The 20,848-nt window shown below is 39.2% G+C and overlaps 1 protein-coding gene across 10 annotated transcripts in view; it reads left to right on the top strand.

Annotated features, from left to right (window-relative positions):
• AAK1 (AP2 associated kinase 1) overlaps positions 1 to 20,848 on the top strand; it is a 149,437-nt gene extending 128,589 nt beyond the window's left edge. For 5 of the 10 annotated variants that reach the window (XM_030201872.1, XM_030201873.1, XM_030201870.1 and 2 more), the window contains one exon: positions 18,170 to 20,848. In XM_030201872.1, coding sequence (XP_030057732.1) covers positions 18,170 to 19,317 — 1,148 coding nt within the window. In that variant the 3' untranslated portion in view covers positions 19,318 to 20,848. Of the gene's footprint in view, positions 1 to 1,386; positions 3,740 to 18,169 lie in introns of those variants that run through there. The other 5 variants (XM_030201882.1, XM_030201879.1, XM_030201885.1 and 2 more) reach the window with 2 other exon arrangements.

Here is a 20,848-nt window from a genome sequence, read left to right as displayed (position 1 = left end):
AAATAGTGTGGTGCAATAGTTTATTCAAATATCAGTGACTGGTATTGAAGACTCGACATGGGCCGTGTTGCAGCCGCAGCCTCAGGATTGAACGCACCAATGAAACACACAATATATGCTTTACCTATTCATAGCACTAACTGTCAGCGTGGTACTGAGATAGCAGCTACCTCATACCACGCTGACAGTCAGTGCTACGAATAGGTAGAACATAAACTGTGTGTTTTATTGGTGCATTCAATTATTATTCTATCAAATACACTGTCAAGCAAAAGCCCGTGTCAAGTCATCGATACCCGTTATTGATATTTGAATAAATTGTCTTCACAACACCATTTGTTTTTTGGACTTGTGTGTCACCTTTGCTGTTTGTGCTTCTGTAAAGTTTAATAGGCTGGGCTGAATACCAGTGAGTTACTTTCTTTTTTGTAGTTTCTGAGGAGTTTAATTAATTATGTTTAGTTTGGGCTTTTGATAAAACCATGTGTTTTAGTTAATTTTCTAAATGGGAGTAAGTGGTTTTTCCATAGTTGATTCTTTATTTGGTTTTCATATTTTGGAGGAGATACCTATGTACTTTTTCACAAAGTGAAAACTTCATCTGTGACTTGAAGATAGGGATTATGTTCAGAAAGATGAGCTGATTTGAAATGTGGCAGTGGAGTCTTTTCAGTCACAGGTGTGCAGAATATGAATACTGATGCCTTCCCTTTTGTTAGATATTAAAACACTCATGTTTCCTTGGGATGTTTGCAGGTTATGTTTAAAGCTGCTAAGCTCAGTGAAGAGAGAAGTCTGTCTGAGTTGGGCTGGTACTGTTTGTGGCCTTCACACAGAGAGACAGTATTTCTCTAGATAAAACTGCATGGAGATTCAGAAGCTGATATTAGACACACGGACGGTGATTGAGCTCAGCACCTGAGAGAACTGCTGTGAACTTATTAGCTGCTGACCACCATATTCAAATCATTTAAAGGACATTCTGTAATCGGTAAAATAATAATACCCACATAAATGCAAAAATTCTGCTTAAGCATTATTCTGCAAGTACCCACTTGATTTACTTAGTGTGCATTTGCAAAGGGCATGTACACAGGGGCAGGTCTTGGGTGGGGCTTGCATAACTTAATAGAATACTGTAACTTACACGAGTACCTGCCACATTTAGGCATCCGCAGTTACTGCAGCTGCCTAAATACTACTATGTCAATACCGGGTTGCACTAGTATTCTATGATGAAACCTAGATTCCTTTATAGAATAGGCTCAGGCCACCTAAATGGAAGCACCCAGTTATAAAATTGCCCTTTAAAGCACTCTTGAATGTCTTTTGGCAACTAGCTTCTCCAGTAAGGGATTGTGCTCATCCCATATATCTTAATGACAGGTCTTCAAGATGAGTGGTGAGTAAAACATGTGAAGGAATGTTCACAGTCTTCTGGACCACATAAAGTTCACTTTAGAGCTTTGTTGAAGCAATCGCCCAACCTGTGCTGCTGCTCCTGCCTGCTCTGATGACGTACAGGCCCCTGCATCATGAGTCTGGGATGTCTCCAACCTGCTGCCACGTGTATTCTCAACCTTACTACCTGCTGGACTGCTGATGAGGGAGGTGTTCTGTAGCTCTGAGGATGCAAATCTGATACCTAAAATGATACTATTGTGTTAGGTCTCTGATCAGAAGCCACAGGGGATTATGATCCAGGTGAATTTAGTATCTCATTGCAGAATTTGTCATGGGTTCTCAAGCTGTGAAACAGAATAGCTCAGCAATTCCTTCCCTTGAAGATTAATGTGCTGCTATAGAGACCTTTTGCCCTTCATCTGAAAAACAAATTTCCTGATACCTGTACATATACTGGTAAAGTGCATTTTCCTTTGTGAAAAGTGTATGAGATTGTTTTAATCTCTCTCTTTGTGTATGTGCGTGTATTAACAATTTGGGGTGGAGGTGAAACATTGTATTGGCTGTGCAGTTCTTTCAATGTCTAATTACCTTCCCTCCCCCAAGAAAAAATATCTTGGATTTTGTAAATAAACATATTACGATTTCTCAATGGTCAAGCTTTTTGCACACACCTGTTTTTCTGTTTCTCTATTAGATCATCTTTAGTACTTGGAAACTGGCATTTGCACTTTCAAAGAGTTGTTTTGCATTAAAAAAAAAATATATAGGTATGATCTTAGTAAAGTGAGTTTATTTTCAGATTTTTTTTCCTTTAGGTAGTAAGTGCAGGGAGGCTCAGATTCAGATACAAAAATTAATGTATGTGAGAACAGGAAGAGGTCAGAGCAAAGCAGAGGGAACTGGGTACCAGCTTAAGCAGACTTGAAAAAAAGTGACCTTTCAGTTTGGATCAGAAAAGAATCGGGGTGGAGGAGCAGAAGGGAAAAACAGAGGTGCTGAAGTTTTATGAAGGTGGTTGAACAAAGAGGGGAAGTAGGATATTAAGGACCATGTTTGTACCATATTGAGAGAACCTGTGAATCCCCAAGGATGGTCTCTTATTTTAGCCCAGTTTATACTCGGGAGTATGATTTGATCATAATCTAAATCATAATAAAAGAGAATGATAATCTCATTCAATAAATGACTCAAACACAAAAAGGCATATTTTCATTAAAAAAGTTGACAGTGTCCTTGTGTGAGAAAGTATGTGAACCTTAATGCAGTAAATATAGGAGGACAAAAATGCAAACCCAGACGTGGTTATACACAAGAAGTAAAAGGCATATTTTATAAACAGAAATTACATTTATAAAGGTTTGAACTTTAGAGAACAATAACTCCTTAAAATGAGGAGAAAATGGTACTTTTGTTCAATCATGCAAATATATAAACATATTTCATTCAAGTTGGGCCATTTGGCCCTTATCTACCATCATGTTTCTAAGTTGCCTATTAACAGCACACCTTTTTAACTGCATACCACTAAAACAAAGCATTGCCTCTGCAGCCTTCCACATAGGACACATTTCATGACGGATCTCGGGGCGAGGCAGCAGACATGTAAATGTGCTGAAACATGAATTATATACAATCTTTCACTGATGATCTCACAACAACAAATACATTTAAAATGGAACATATGGTTTATACCAGAAAGACAAATCGTACCAAAAAGGAAGAAACAACCCTTAGCTCAAATCCAGGAAAGCAAAAGAGAGCAGGGATGGACAAACAGCCTTTCAATAAAATCCACTGTAATACAGTAAATGATGGCACAAAGACCAGCATGGCCCATCCAGTCTGCCCAGAAAAGTGACCAGGGTCATACCTGACACTTTTGCAGGATACTCACCTCTGTCTTTTTTTTTTTTTAAGTGTGAAAGTTGTTTATTTGTTAAATGGAAATGCTCAATACTTTTATTGCATCCTTTTGTCATATAGGGATCCAAGTTTCTATCCTTTCAACTTCATTTAATCTCCTTTAGTTCTGTAGCCTCTCCATTTTTTGGAAAAGGTTTATTCATTAATATCTTTCAAGTGTTTTTAAATGTCTGTGTCATATCTCCCCTCTCCTCCAGGGTATCATATTCAAGTCTCTTCTCATATATCATCTGGCAGAGACCGTATACAGTTTAGGTCACTGTCCTCTGAAGTGCTTTGTTGTCCTCTCTTTTAATGCGACCTCCAAAATCGAACACAGTACTCAAAGTACTTTTCTATGTAGCTGAATATCCTTGTGGCCTTAGCTATTACCTTGTCACATTGTTTTGCCACTTGTGATTCTCATACTATCACTTGAAGGTGTTTCTCCTGGTCTGTGCATATCAGCCTCTCTCTCCCCTTATTGCGTACAGATCCTTTGGATTTCTGCATCCCAATTGTATTACTCTACATTTCTTCACATTAAAGCTTAACTGCTGAGCATTAGCCCAAGCTTCTAATTTTTTGGGTCACTTTTTGTGCTTTCCACTACATCTGGGTTATCAACTCTGTTTCTAATTTTCATGTCATCTGCAGAAAAGCTTACTTTTCCATCAAGCCCTTTGGCACAAAACTATTCATCAGAATCGGCCCCAGGAAAGATCCCTGAGGCACTCCACTACTCACCTTTCTTCAAATGAGTTCCATTTACCACCACCTTCTGTACCCTGTTAGTCATTCAGTTTTGGATCCAGTTCACTACCTTGGGTCTCAGTTTAATAGAGCTTCATGTAACAAACAGTATTAAAGGCTTTGCTGAAATCTGAATAGAATATATCCAGGGTGTGCCCTTTATCTAGAAGGATATTCATTATTGTTCTCACTGTAATGCAGTTTTTCAAAAGGGCTGCAGGGGTGATCTAGGAACTAGACTGTTGAGCCTCACATTTGCGCTGGGAGAAATAGTTGAGCATGTGCATTAAATAAATAAATTACGATATACAGCGCTGCATATGCCTTGTAGTGCTAAAGAAATGATAAGTAGTAGTAGTTAGATATATGGCTTAATGGAAATGAGTCAGGATGGGGTCAGCAAAGGCAAGTCTTAACTTACCAATTAGGTTTTTTTTTTAAAGTGGTAAACACGGAAGTGGATAATAGTGCGCTGCCTGATATGATATGTTTGGACTTGGCATTTGACAAAGCCCCCTCATAAGACTTCTTAGGAACTTAGAGTCATGGGATAGGAAGGCCATGTCCCTTTGTGGATTACTAACAGGCTAAGAGACTGGAAAAATAGTAGTTTTAAATGGTCAGTTATCCACATGGAAAAAGGTCAGTAGTGAAGAGCTTCAAGGGTTTGTATTGGAACCTGTTGGTTAATGTGTTCATAAATGATCTGGAGATAATTGCGGTGAGTGAGGAGAGGAGGTGATCAGATTTGCAGCGGACACAGAATTATTCAAAGTAGTTAAAAACGGCAGAGGATTGTGAAGATTTTTAGAGGTACTTGTGAGACTAGGAGACCGGGCATCAAAATGGCAAATGAAAATTAATGTGGACAAGGGTCATGCACATAGAGAAAAATAATCCCAACTACAGGTTCAGAAGGCTGGGTTCTGAATTAGTTGTCTCCACCCAAGAAAAATCTTGGAGTCTTTGTGGACAGTACATTGAAATTTTCAGGCTAGTGTACCTTTGCAATCAAAAAAGCAAATGTTAGGGGTTATTTGATAAGGAATAGAGAACAAAACTTATGACCCTGTTTACTAAACTACGCTGTAGACGAGCTAGCGTTTTTAGTGCGCGCTAATGCTAGAGACAGCCATATATTCCTATGGGTGTCTCTAGCATTAGCACGTGCTAAAAACGCTAGCGTGCCTTAGTAAACAGGGCCCTAAGAATATTATGCTTCTATAAAGGTCCCTGATGTGACCACATCCTCTGTTGTTTGCAGTTCTGGTCACTGCCTTCTGAAAAAGGGAAAGGGCGTGAGACTTGATATACCACCTTTCTGTGGGTTTTTTTGCAACTACATTCAAAGCGGTTTACATAGTATATACAGGCACTTTTTTGTATCTGGGGCAACGGAGGGTTCAGCGACTTGCCCAGAGTCAGAAGAAGCTGCAGTGGGAATCAAACTCAGTTCCCCAGGATCAAAGTCCACTGCACTAACCTCTAGGCTACGCCTAGAAAAGTTTCAGAGAAGGGTGACAAAAGGGATACAGCAGCTCTTGTATGGAGAAAGACTAAACGGTTTAAGGTGCTTTGGCTTGGAGAAATGATAACAGAGAAGATGATATGATTGAAGTTTATAAGATCGTGAGTGGGATGGAATGGAAGTTATTTAACCTTTCAAGAAACACAAAAACGAGGACACATGAAACTAATGATCAGCGGATTAAAAACAAACTGTAAACCGTTTTTTCACAGTGCATAACCAAGGTGTGGTATCTGTTGCCAGAGGATATAGTCAAGGCAACTAACATAGCGGTGGGACATGTTCCTGGAGGAAAAGTGCACATTAAATTATTAGCAAGGCAAACTTGGGAGAGCCATTGTTCCTCCATGGAAATGAGCTAACAGAAAAAGATCTACTTGGGATCTGAAGGGTACATGTGACTTGGATGGCCACACTTGGAGTTGAGATACTGTGTTCAATGGACCTAGGTGTTATATACCCAACCTTCTTCCAAAACAGCGAATCGCAAGCTTGTAAGTAAATCTGACATTGTCTTTCTGGTGTATATTAAGATAGGTTAACAAAAGATGAATGTAAACTTCAGATGTAGTACAACCATTACACATGGTGGGGAAGGTGAGGATGCTGTATGGAGGTAGTTTTGGAAAACATATTGGCAAAAAGTACAACAGCCATGCTTGTAGTACTCATTGTCCAATATAGAACTGATTATTTCTTGTACAGGAAGCATAGATGGTGCTAGGTTGTTTAGATTTTCCTTATCAAAAGGCAAAATGAGAAATAGCACTGACCACCAACTGTGCTTGTAGAATATGCAGGACATAAATGATATACATTACACAGAACGCTTGTATTTGAAAATGGTAGGACAGCTACATTCTCCAGAGGGGATGGTTTAACTGGAAGAGTCAACAATAAATCAGAACAGAGACTAATGAAACAATCCATTGTATCCTTACTGAGAGTAGCCATTTTCAGAAAACTGAGTACCCATATGCTGGGCTTGAATCTTATACTCTTGAACTGGTGATGTCCAAAAGGGAAATGGGACTTGATATACCGCCTTTCTGAGGTTTTTGCAACTACATTCAAAGTGGTTTACATATATTCAGGTACTTATTTTGTACCAGGGGCAATGGAGGATTAAGTGACTTGCCGAGAGTCACAAGGAGCTGCAAAAAGATGAATGGTCTCTCTTTTTAAAACACTTGGGCAGTAAATTGAACATTGGAATGACTACAAAAAATCAGAGAAGCAATCCAGATAGTTTGTCCAGACAATAAAAATATTATCAATCAACACTCCCTTACTTTTCAAGGCCATAAAAACAGATGTATATAAGAATGCCTCTTTGATTTGATCTGCGTGTAAATGAGCAATTGTCAGGGCCATGGTGGCTTTCATCTGTTTAGCTTGGAGCGAAAACTGACCTTGAAAACTAAAAATAAAAAAAAGATGTTAAACACATGTTTGTGTCTCTGGGAGGCCTGGGGTTCTTAGACCGATTTCTCCCACAGCTTGTTCCTAGTATATAATGTTGCAAGAAGCCAGTTTTCCTGAATTTCAGGACATGTGGACAGAAAATGTGAAAGATCTGTTGATTCCTGAATGTACAACTTTATAGCAGGGACTAAGGGCTTCAAAAAAGGGGTCTATGCAGATCGACAAAGGTTCCAGTATTTATTTTAAAACAATTTGTGCACCACATTCTTAAAAAATAAAAACAAAAAAAAAAATCACTCACTTTAGATCATGGAGCCAGCCAATCCCAGTAACAGTAGGCCCACGTGGAGAGGATTCCAGGGATTTGTGTATTCTCAGTTACTTCAGCATAAACCAAATTGGAAAAATGGCATCTTGATGTTAATTTAGAGTTCAGTCAGTACAGGTCTTTTGTTTTTTATTGAATAATTGCACAAAGGAAAAACATATATCAGCATTAATAAACAGAGGCAAAAACAAAGATATTGTTCACACAGAAAAGGCACAAGTTGGGCGTCTAGCATATAGCACACCCTTATTTTTAGTGCATGCTAAAAATGCTAGGGCATCTTTGTAAAAGGACCACCATACTTTTCAGAGGATCCCAAATTCATCAATAAATATTGCTTGATTTAACCACTTGCTTTCTGTGGTCTTTCCTTCCAACCCATGGCCAACTCCTTGTGTCTTTTTGATTGGTATTTGTTCTTGGCGTTTTCCTTTCCGTTGTTGTTTTCCCCCAGAACATCTGCATTTCTTTTTTTAAAGTAAAGTAACATTCAAATAATTGTCCCATACTCTTTGCAAGCCCAGCATGGATCCTTTTCACCTTGGCAGTTAGAGATAGTGGAGGCAGTTAGAGATAGTGGAGGCTGCCTTGTGTGTCCCTGCCTAATGGATACAAAAGTCTTTAACTTCCCAATCTTCATCTATTGAATTAATAACCTTGAGGCCTGTAAACAATGCAGTAGTTGCAGGAACTGATAATAGAATTTCTGAGGCAAACCAAACTCTTATCTTAATTCTGGGAAGAACTTAAATCGATCTTGATGAACTAGCTGACTAAAAAAAACAACCCAATGGAGCATTAAACATTTCTGGTGTGGCTTGTTGTAAAGTAGAAATATTATCCTGTATACCGATCCAGAGTACATTGCTAGATCTATTAAGTGTATAATGAGTAACATAGGCCAGATGAGTACTTGTTAAGACTTGCATTCCACTGGTTGTCAAGTTCAATGTTGTCTATATATAAATTTGGAAGCCCTATGGTATGGAAGAGTACTAAGTGAAAGAGTATAATTTGGTATGAATGGCACACTTTTGTAGTTGTGAGATAAGTCCAATCAATAGATGGCCACAGCTTCACTGCTGGATTTGAATAAACGAATACAGATAATAAAGAGGACATATTATTCAATAGTTTATTCAGCGCTTTGATATGCCACCCTTTGAACACAAAATATGGGGGAAAAGGATTGGAGAAAAGATGTAAGCAGTCTGTACCCTGGGCCCCAAGGCACCCAGGGTATATCTCTCACCACCTGAAAAATTTTGGTAAATAGGCAGGCTTTGAGGGCCACCTTGAAGTGGGGTCTAGAAGCCTTACCTCCTGAGGATGTTGGATAAAGCATTCCAAAACAAAGGGGCAAAATTAACTAAAGGCAGACTGCCACATAGAGTTTAGGCTAGAGATTTTCCACCAAGTTCTTCGGACACATCCAGCCTGTTAGGTTTTCAGGATACCCACAATGAATATGCATGAGATAAATTGCATGCATTGCCTCCATTGTATGCAAATCTGTTTCATGTATTTTTACTGTAGGTATCCTGAAAACCTGGCTGGTTGTGTCCCAAGGACTGGGTTGACAACCCCTGTTCTAGACAAATTACTGTGGTTGATGTATTAGGAGTATAATGAATGAGTTGTGCGTGTAATTAGCTAAATGGGACCCTGAGTAGACTACTCTATGCACCAAGAGAAGACTCTTAGATTCTAAAAATGATGGGTAAGCAGTTGAGAGCAGTAAGAAGTAATGTGACATAGTCATACCTGCCCTAAAGAGCAGTTTTTCTGCTCTATTTTGGAGTACTTGTAAGCAGTGGAAAAAAAGTGAGCTTTATTCTTCAATATGGTAAATTGCAGTAGTCTAAAGACAACTAAGGAGATGTGCAAAAGGTAGGGTACAGAGATCTCTGAGATCACAAAAGGTTCTTTCTTGAACAGCAATCACTTGATCATTCTTTTTCTCTTGAGTAATTTTGGGTCATTCCTCTATACAGAACTGTTTCAATTCTGTGACTTATGTGGGGCTTCCTTTCATGAGCACCTTGCTTTGGGTCTTGCCACAACATTTCAGTAGGGTTTAGACTGGGGCTTTGACTTGGTCAAAACAAAATGAGAAATATCTTTGTTGGACAATCTGTAGATTACATAACTGCTTAGGGTCATTGTGTTGCTTGTTACCCACTTTTGATTCCGCTTCAGCTCACAGATGGATGACTTGATGCTCTCCCATGGAATTTTCCTGAGATAAAGCAGAATTCATGGTTCTGTCAGTGATGGCAAGCTGTCCAGGTCCTGAGGCAGCAATGTAGCACCACACCATGATACTTCCAGCACTGTGTTTAACAGGATGAGGTTCTTAATTTAGAAGGAAGTGTTTGGTTTTTGCCAAACAAAACGTTTTATTGTGACTGAAAAGGTCAATCTCTTCAGAAAACATATATTTATTTAAGATTCTGTGTGAGTCATCGAGACGCTCTGTGGTGAACTTGAGCCAGGAAGCAATGTATTGGATATTTTTTTGTTTGTTTTTTGTTTAAAGAGATCAGTGGAACCCCATTTCCTTTAAAGTTTTTTCCCCAAATAGTTGATGCATGAGCCCTTATATCAACCACAACAAGAGGCCTGTAGATCCTTAGCTCTGGGGTTTGTTGTGAATTCATGGATGATTTTCTGGCTTACTCCTGGAGAAATTTTGGCAGGACAGCCACTACTGGATACAGTTGCTACAGTCTTCAGCTTTTCCCCATTTGCAGACTTTCTGACATTGGATGGAGACAGCCTGAAATGTATAGAAGTGGTCTTAGAGCCCTGTCAAGACAGATGAGTGTAAACTGCTCTTTCATGGGTTCTGACCTGAAATGACCTTTATGAAAGGAAGCCTTCAAATATCAGTTCTGTATGGAAGAATGGGCCAAAATTCCTCAAGGGTGATATGAGATGGAGAGCAGTTAGAGGAAATGTTTAGTTGATGACATTGCAGCTCAAGGAGGTGTTCTCAGTTACTGAATGAAGGGTTTACTTACATTTTTACACAGAGATACTTATTGAGTCTTTTTGTTGAATACGTAAGAATAATGTTTCCTTTTTCTGATGCTGTTTAATCATTGAGGTTATGGTTCTCATCAGGGTTTAAAGATTAGTTAGTGTCTAATGGTACTTTGAGTACAAACATACAAAATGCATAACATTTTCTCAGCAATGTAGGTGAAAACCAAGAGTATAACTGTTTCTGTGCAGGGAGATAATGGAATCGATGAGAGAACCCACTATCAAGCACATCTTCATTACTGTGGCACATTGGGGCAGTACATACACTTGATTGGAACAGAGGAGCATAATGTGTTTGGACTGAGGTCCTGTTTCCATACTAAAGCGAAGGGTAGAAAGTCCCAGGACCTAGGTTAATTGAAAAGTTTAGTAAAAATTCTTGTAACACCTGAGTATGAATCACTTAGCAGCCAAAATATTAAAGTCCCTTTAGCAAGACAAGAATCAGCCTCTGGACATGCAGGCATGAACAGTAAAGTATATCTGTAGAAACTCTAACCTTTCTAATATGGGAAAGAGGAGTACTTTATCATGCAGTCAGAAGTAAGTGTGTGTATTTTTTTGTAGGTATATGTGTACAGTATTGACTATGGCATTCGCTAGCATTTTTACACTGCTGAATGTCGATTGTAAGAGCTGAGAAGGTTCTGTGAAATTTCACCCCTGCAGAACAAAATGCTTTTTAATTTCTCTGTATCATGTCCTCGGTTTGAGAGCATAACAGTTTCTTCTTTTCCTTCTGCATTCTGAACTCTCCCCTATGATTTTCTCAAGCTTGTTCTCTTGTGTAATTATAATTTCATCTGCTGTGAGGGCATCGCTGAGCAAATACACTTGAAAACAATTGTAATACAAAGGTTGCAACAAAAACTGCAGTTTTGGTTCTGTGTGGAAGAGTCACTAGCTCTGCATGGTTAGGGAATTACATGCTGGTGCATAAATAACTTGCTGTTAGGTGTGTTTCCCCATTCCAGGGTAAAGGGAGGGGGGGGGGAGAAGATGCCAGATTGGGGAGTGGTTGCGAGGGGGAACCAGAAATGAGTACTGGACCTGGGAAAGCATGGGTAAGAAGGGGACAGGTGGATACTGATTACATAGGGAGGGAGGGGAAGATGAGTTGCTGGACTATGGAGAAGGGGGGAGTAGGGCATTGAGCTACTCCTTGGGGGTAGAGGGGGTGCATATGTGTGAAGACTTGCCTTGGACTTACGGTACCCTTGGGTGGTCCTGCTTTTGTGCACTGCATACAAATCCATCTCAGACATTCATTGTGGTTATTCTGAAAACAAGCTTGGTTCTTGAGTATTGCAGAATCAGCTTGAGAAATACTGCACTACTGCATTAGAACCAGGCAAAATAAAGACTTTGCCATTAGCTATGGCATGGTATCAGCTTCTCACCATATAATCACAGTGTCAGATTCCCATTTGGCTCCAGCTTGAAATTTTGGTTAAAAACAATGTATCATAGAATTGTTTAAATTTGGATTAGCTCTCGCCTTTCTTAGTAGCTCAGGTGCATTCAGATTCAGTAGTTATTTTCTTGTCCCGGAGGGCTTACAATAGGGTTTGTACCTGAGGCAGTGGATGGTTAAGGGGGTCTTTTACTAAGACATGCTCGCGTTTTTAGCGCGTGCTAAAATTGGGTGCACACTAAACGGTAGAGACGCCCATAGGAATCCATTGGTGTCTCTAACATTTAGCATGCGCTAAAAACATGAGCGCACCTTAGTAAAAGGAGGTCTAAGTGACTTGCCCAAGATCACAAGGAGCTGCAGTAGGATTTGCCCTGGGCTTCCCTAGTTCTTAGCCTGCTGCTCTAACCATTAGGCTGCTGTTCTATCATGGTGTAGGACAGTGTTTTCTAAGTCAGTCCTGGAGTACCCTCTTGCCAGTCAGGTTTTCAGGATACCCACAATGACTATGCATGAAAATTTGCATACACTGCCTCCATTGTAGGCAAATCTCTTTCATACATATTCATTGTGGGTATCCTGAAAATCTGACTGGCAAGGGGGTACTCTAGGACCCACATGGGAAAAGCTGGTGTAGGAGAAAGTGAAATAACTAAATATCAAGACTGAGAAAGGACTAAATGAGGCTGCATAGCGGCAGACATCAATTTGGTTCAATTGGAACTAAAGCAAATTAGGACGTTAGCCAGTGATGGGACAGATATTTCCATTTTGGTAATAGTTTACTTGCAATGAATTTTAAGTGTCTGCATAGTAATAAAAGCTTTCCTTTTTTTGTTTCCTTTATACTGTTTGTTTTCGCATTTTAATGCACACGTGTTTAAAATACAATAAGACCAACTTTTTTCTGTTGTTTCACATTAGAAACGACATGAAAAAGCAAATGTTGGTATTTTTCAAAGTCATTTTAAATGACTACATTTCTAATGAATTGTAGTGCAGTGCTGTCCTCGGTGGCACCATCTCCTCCCCCCCTCCACCCCCTCCGCTGCTGCCACAACAGCTATATGTGCACAGGAAGAAAACGATCATTAGTCCAGCTGTACTGATTAACGAAAAGGCTTAAATTGAGCTTGCTGCTCTCGTACGATGCAAATGTAAAAAAAAAAAATAATAATAATTCCCAATTGCGATTGCAGGACAACAGATGTGAGCAGTTACTGAACTGACTATTTTAGATGACCTAATGCTACATAATGTTTCTTTCTGTTAAATGTGGATGAGCCACTCAGTGTTAAATGTCTTCTTCTATTGAAAACCAGTCAGTCTGCTATTGGTGTGTAACTGAACTATAGTTCTCCAATGAGGGAGCGCTAGCTTTCATCCTTCTTCGAGAAAGTCTAGTGGGGTGTAAAGTTTTGGTTTTTTTTTTTGTTTGGTTTTTTTTAGTAATATTCATGAAATTCCCACATACAGCCATCATGTTTTTCGTTGTTCTGTGCTCCTAGTTTATTGGATTAATTACTCGCCCGATCTTTTCAGGTGTTTCTCACTGTGTTCCATCTCTGCCTTTTCTCTAATGTCTGCTTGTGATGATTCAGGGGAAGGGAAAGCAAATGACCTTGATTCCCATTTGCTGACAATAATATGAGATAAAATCCTTGTTCACCCCCTACTGAGGAAGAGGACAGAACAGATCCAGAGGTCTTTGATCAAAAGTCCCATCTCCAGTTTTCTGGTTAACAAGAAATTTGTCCCAAATAAATCTCACTGTTTTGTGTATCTCTAGTACTTCTTGCCTCTGTTTTAGGAAACCCATCTTCAGAAGGGGTATTTTCCTCCTATTAGGCTAATATTTTGAAATCAAGACTTGTAGAGGGCCCAACTTAAATCCCAGATTGGACTGAGTTTTGTTCTACTGCATGTAACTAGTTTTGTATCCAAGATGATTGAAAGCATAAGCAAGGTATATTTGCCAAAATAAGTTTGTTGCCTAAAAGTTCACACCGATCGTATGGGGGTGGCCTATATACTGCCAGGACTTGGTTTATCATCTCAGTATGTGTTGTCTTGCTGTTGTGAGATGCGTTTAAAGAAATGTACTTTTCTTTTCTCCCTTTTGCCTTCTGTGCAATATGGAAATTAGTGTGATGTCACTGGCCTGGCAAAGCTTCAGCATAACATTATAGATATCTGTAGATATATTCAGATATCTATGGGTAGTAGTTAAACTTGTTAGGAAAAACAGAATTTTTTTTTTGGTTACCACAAAAACAAATTAGTATTGATTGGTGTAGGCTTTGGAGAAACATACATAGTATTTTTGTACAGTACCTTTTGAGATGTCCACTTGTATCTGCCCTATCCTCACCTAACAATGCAATGTATGGAACTGAATAATTTCCCAATAAATGATTTTGATGCTTATATACGTTGTGGGCGTCTGTTTCTTTTCTGATCAGCGATTGCTGTCAAAGATATATATCAGAGAATTTCATTCTCATGTTTTTGAATCATGAAGTCAGATGCCTTGACTACTGTTTACTATGAAAAGAAGTGTGTTTTAAATACCAAATGTGTCTGAAGTGCACCCAAAGGATCCGAAGTCCACATGACAATAGTGAATACATTTAAATCAGCATTAGGAAGAAAGATCACTTGCAGCCAAAAACCAGTTGTTCCGTATTTATGGCTGTGGCTTGCTAGGTTACAGTAGTAGGAGTTAGTTTGGATGATTTTATGTGTATTTGTAACAATTTCTATTTTCTGTCAGGTGATGCACAAAACTCTGTTTTCTGCTTTAGAGCATTTTGATGGCCTACAGCCAGGTGATACAGGTATCTCTTCAAAAGTTAAAGCAGTTCACAGCCCCTGGTAATAGAGAGGCTTTCCATACAGGAGCCAAAGCTTAACATCACATATTATCCTTCCTTGATCTAAACATTTAAATTTAGCTTTTTTTAAAGCATAGAATGAAATAAGCTTATTAATCTAGAAAGTAGCCTGGAAGAGGACTATAAAATCCTGAATGAGGTGAAACAGGTAAACATGAATCAATTGTGTACTCTTTTTTTTTTTTTTTTTAAGTACAAATACCAGGTGGTTACACCATATCACATTTAAAACAAATTGGAGAAAATACTTTTTTCACTCAACCTATAGTTAAGTTCTAGAACTCATTGCCAGGTCAAGTAGTAAAAGCAATTAACGTAGCTGGGTTTAAAAAAGGTTTGGCCAAATTCCGGAAGGAAACATCTGTAAACCTGAGAAAAGCCACTACTTGTCCCTGAGGTTAAGTAGCCTGGAAATTTGCTACTTTGGGGACTCTGACAGGTACTTGTGAGCTGGATTGGTCACTGTTAGAAACAGGTTACTGGGCTAGATGGACACTTAGTCTGACCTAGTACAACAACTCTTATGTTTAAGAATCAGACTGAGGACTGAGTCCCTATGTCACTTGAAAAATTCTGGGTACAATGTGTCTTCTGTCACCATATCCCTGGGCAACTGTCCCAAATTGCCAACTAGCCATCCAAATGAGAAGCTTTCCTTGAAGGTTTGTTGGGAAGAGCTCACTTCTAATGTATTTTGCTTTTATTAAAGCAGCAGAGCCATTTGGGAGCGAACCTAAAATTACTACATTTATCTTTTTTTAAATCTCAGATTAAGAGCTAGGTATTTTATTAATGTCAGTTCCCTTGGTTGTATACTATTAAAGTATCTTCTTATCTTTTGTCATGTGCTGAAAAGTTTTGGTAACTCTGCAGCTTTATGTAGCAATCCATGCAGCCAAGTCATCACCATTGATATCTTCCCAGTAAAGCAGTGTGGTGGTGGTTTTAGACTAATTGAAGGCTTGGCACTAAAGATTGATAAGTTCTCTTGAGCTTCCATGGCTGGTGTTGTGGTTCATGCAGCTGGTCAGGTGGTGCTGCATCCAACTTTGCTTGCTTTACATTTCAGCCATATTGCTGCAGTTTTCTTCTGATGACTGAAACACTGGTCAAGCAAACTTGGATGTGGCACCACCCAATAGTTGCAGGAACCATAAAAATCAGTAAGTTAAAAAGGTAAAATCTTTCTTGTATTTTAAAATTCAGTTTGACTAGCTTTGGGAGGCTCCATTCCCTTCATCATGTTTCCCATCATTTTCTTTGACTGATGGGAGGAGGGTGAATTCTGAAAGCTGCTCAAGAAATCTTAAATTCATCCAATAAAATTGTAACGTCCTATTCTTTTGTATTTAACCTTTATTTCCACATCTCTTTGATTAAGGCAGCAACACCATTTCAGGTGGACAGACTGTGGAGAAGCAATATTTCAAATGGAGGGTTTATTTAATTTTTTGCCAAAAGGCTGGTCCTTAAAGATAAGGCCATCTTTAAGGACCAGCCTTTTGGCGAAAAATTAAATAAACCCTTCATTTGAAATATTGCTTCTCCACAGTCTGTCCACCTGAAATGGTGTTGCTGCCTTAATCCATAAATGTGTAAGAACCTTTGGGTGTACTAGGTACAGCAATGGAGGGTAGTGGTAGATAAAGGGTTGAGTGATCAGGTAAAAGTCAAGATGTGGTGAGGGGAGAGTTGATGTTAAATTTCCTTCAAAAATGAAGCTCGACTGGTCAGACAGGGTTGAATCATTTTGGCCTTGATCTATCATCATTACTGTGTTAAGTCAGTTGACTTGCAAGAAGGGCTAGACGAACAAAAGAAACGCAGAATAATGTGGGATGCCCCCCTTCAGCATTCATTGAGTGAATATTGACTTGCCACTGCTAATTTATATTTACAATACAATTAAACATTGCAACGATACAGACTGTGTGGACAACACAAATGCAAAGATTTGCTTTCTTTTTTAACCACATATTTTATCCTGGAAAGAATCCCCTCAAAATGTGTTTATGGGTGTTGCTGGTTGTATCTGATGCCTCAGATCTTCCATTCTATCAGTTTAAGTTCTTTTGCTCTATTCTGTTATGTAAAGACATTGGGCTGTTGTCCTAGATATGTTTTTCATCTTGTAAAGACATGCATATACATTTAATGAACTTAAGAAGTTCTCACTGGAATAAGACATACAGATTAATTTTTCAGTTCATGTCTTCATGCTTAAAGTAATTTATTTTCTATGCCATTATCAAATGCAGTTATTCACTAACAAAGACTCTACTTTTTTGTTACATATATGCACTTGCCTTTTTTCCTTTCCTTTTGCTAACACCTGCCCCCTTGACATGCTTCTAGCCTGCTAACCTTTCCTTGAAGGTAAGATTTTTTGCATTCTGCTAATTATCTCTGAATTGTTAAGCAATAAAAACCTATCTGTGTAAAAGTTATCAGAAAAGTGCAGCTTTTCATCCTTCATATTAGCTCATGACTTCTGAGCAAAGTATATGCAGACTCTGTAGAACATAACATTAGAAACAAAATGTAATCATTCCCATCGCAAAACAGTTGTTCTAACATTTCTGCTGAGAAATTAGAAATACAAGTCTCATATGGTGGCCATGATGAGCACTGAAGAATCAGGATTTGACCAGTGTGTCCTTGGTGGCTGATAGTGGTCCAATGTTGCCTTTATTGTGCATGCAGGGAAAATGTGTATGTATACTAGATGGATAGTAAAATACAGTTTAAAAATGATAGCCTGTAAACAGGTTAAGGTGGGGATTAGAGGTGCTCTGTGTTCACTACGTGATAGTATTGGTCATCCATTAACAAGGATGGCCTTTTGGTTTAACGGTACTAGTTGACTTTTCATGCAAATATTTTGTCTAACAAATAGGGAGGAGGAGGGGAAGGTTTGTTTTTTCTCGGAACACATCCAGAAGTTAGTTTTCAAATTTGACAGTGAACAAGTTTCTCAACAGCCTTGCACCTGCAAAACATTGGCTGTGAATAAAGACTTGCGTTCAGAGTCCATATAGACTTGATATTTTTAGTTTGTTCCTGACTGCATTTTTGAAATGTGATCTGACTTTGGAATTTTATTCCCTAATCATAAGAGGGCTGTGACCAATGCCTCTGAGAGATACGGGTTTCAAAATGGTGGGCATGCATCTGTTGCCTCTCATTAAAGCAGACTCGTTCCCCAATGTGTGATGAGTCTGCCACCACATGGGTAATTAACAAGTGGAAAGAGAAACATTAAGAGCTGAGGATCTGAACATCTGTAATAGTGGTGTTTTTAAAGCATCTGTCATCCAAGTTGTGAGCCATTTGTCATTGTGCAGTGAATTCATCCTTGAGAAATTCATTTCTCATCTGTGTTGTCATGAAACATCTTCATGTAGTTTAAAAGCAAATTGGGAAGTGAATGTGTGAACAGGTTTGCTAATGTCTTGTTTTTATGCTTCTAGGTCATCAGCGAGAATCAAACACTTATCTTGGTGTAATTGCTGAGCAGCTTAAAGGAGCAGCTTCTGATGGACTTCCGCTGGAGAAGAACATCTGTGAAATGGAGGGCAAAACTGACTTTTTGGTAAGAGGTGGCCCTTCAAGTACTAGCTCATTCCACAGTAGTGAAGGAGAAGGCACGGACCAGGAGATGGACATCTTGGATTGCAGTGGATCCAGACCTTTGCTTATGGATTCTGAAGAAGAGGAAGAATCAAATAAATTGCAGCAGGCACCCCAGGAGACCTTGAGAAAGATTGTCCAGAGCCTTCAACAAGAGGCTTCCAAAGATGCCCACCTCTACCCAGCTGCAGTAGAAACTCCACCTGAATCTTTTCAACAACCTGTCGGTGACATTTTTAAAACACCAGATGTCTTTGCCACTGCTCCTTTCAAAGGCTTGGGAATGCGTGAAGACGATTCTGATGTCTTTACCAAAGCACCATTTATTGCCAAGAGCAACACTGCTACTGGGCAGCTGGAAGAAGCAGATGTATTTCTACAAGCACCATTTACAAAAAAGAAAACTACAGAGGAGATACCTGTTCAAAGTCTTTTATCTCAATATGTCAATAAGGAGATTCTTGCACCCGTTACCATGATTGGACAAAGTCCTGATGTCCATCCCACAGTCAGCCCCGCATTTCGAAATGTGGAAGCAGGCCCAGGAGCTTTGCCTGTGGTTCCCAAAGTTCTGTATTCTTCCATAAGCTTTAATCAACAAGAAAATCTTTCCCATCATTCCATAAGAGCTGCAGAAAACCAAGAAATCATTCCACCACAAGGAACCTCTAAGGAGTACGCAGGCATCCAAAATCACCGGATCCAAGAGCAGGAACTCTCACCAGACCACTTTTTAGGTTCAGTGGTCAATAAACCATTCCGCCCGCAGTCTTTAGCCAAATATTCCCGTCATTATGGTCAGGAGGATGGGCAAACTGTAGGCGCGCAGCCCATAGCAGCATATAAAGTTGTTTCTCAGACCAACAAACAGGCTATAGCTGGTTCTGTTTCTGTGTCACCTCTGTCGTCTAGAACTTTGAAGATGCCTAGTGCTGATCCATTCACTTTAGCACCTTTCCCTTCCAAACTGGGAAAACAGAATCCTTAAATTACTCATGCACAGAAATGAGCAGTGCTGCTGATTAGGATTTGATATGGGATCTCTAACCTTGGAACTGTGATTTACTCTAGAGCAATAGCTATATGTCCCGAGCTCAGAAGTAAAGTTGCAACGAATTTCTGGTGAATACTTTTTATGCTTTCTGTTACAGTGATTAGGGTGATGATGCTTCCTTCTCAGGCTGTGTACTGCCATGGATTTATGTGTGTGATTCCCATATATTCTCTCAATGGTATCTTTTGACCTTTTTAAAATATTAAAACCAGCCTCATTCTGCACTCCGCTTAGGAAGAAGAAATTGTCAACCAGGTTAGAGCTGCTAATAATGGTTCAGTTACCCTCCTTCTTCATGACCTGTTTCTGTTAAGAAAATGTACGGATACTGCATGTCAGATTCTTGCAGGTAAAATGTTTTTTTTTGTTTGTTTTTTTTGCATTAGGTAGGAAAACAAATACAAAAGTAGGCACTCTTTCATTTCCATTCTGTCATCAACTTGCAGCTTGGCTGTTAAGATTTTTTTTCTTTGAATAAGCATTTAAAATACTTATTATAATTGAGTGACTCTGGGTCAAAAATAGTATAGCTTAAATAAGCTAACCAGTACAGTATTGTGAAAATGTCACTTCTGTAAAAAAAAACAAACTTATATGAAGCTTGAGTGCTTCAGGGAGTGTAGGTTACATGGCAGTAAGATCTCCCATAATACCTTTTTAAGGAGCTGTCTTAATGCCATACAAGTAAGCTTACTACCCTCCCCATTCCATCTTGGATATATTGTACCAAATTATTTTCTCCAGTGTTTGGGATGGTCTTTGGATATGCGGCATGCTAACCTTCCTCCAGACTAAGTTCCAACTACAATCTAGTGCCTGAGGGAGTGTTGATGGGGGAGGGAACTTCAGTTCTGGTTGTGTGCTAAGCTCCAAACCATGAAAAAATACATCCTTTCAAAAAAAATGAATAAAATCTCTGTGGGGTGTGCAGTGCTATATTTCACTAATCTACATCTAAGGTTGATCCTTTTCTATTTCGCTGATCTTTCAAACAAGTGTGTCTCTTGAAACATGCAAAATGCTGGATAAATCATTGTTCTTTCATTCTGGTTGGCTGATTGTATAGTGGAACAGTGTGGATGTTGGCCACTATAGATTTTGGAGAGTGACAGTTCAGTGGCTAACACCTCGCTGTTTGTGAATTCACAGGAGAATTCTGCAGGAGAGCAGAAAAATTCGTTTCTGCTTGATTGTGATCTTTTTAACTAGTCAAACTGCTCTATAATGTTTGAGTTCCTGTCCTTGTTAGTAATGCCTGCAATATGTATTCTTAGGCCTCGATGCTCAGAAGTAAACACAGGCGCTAGAGGCCATTAGTGCCAGACTAGCACCCGCATTTACTAGTGCTGAATACTTAGAGGCCCTTACTGCCAGAAACAATGAGCTCGCTCACAGTTGGTGCAAATAGCATGCAAATGGGGGTCATCCTTTATTTCCTCCGATGCTTAGAGAACAGCACAGGAAA

This window comes from Microcaecilia unicolor, chromosome 4 (genome assembly GCF_901765095.1).
Source record: "Microcaecilia unicolor chromosome 4, aMicUni1.1, whole genome shotgun sequence".
In the NCBI taxonomy this organism is placed as follows: Eukaryota; Metazoa; Chordata; class Amphibia; order Gymnophiona; family Siphonopidae; genus Microcaecilia; species Microcaecilia unicolor.
Note: the sequence above shows the minus strand (reverse complement) of the source record. Positions and strands in the feature narration are given on the sequence as shown.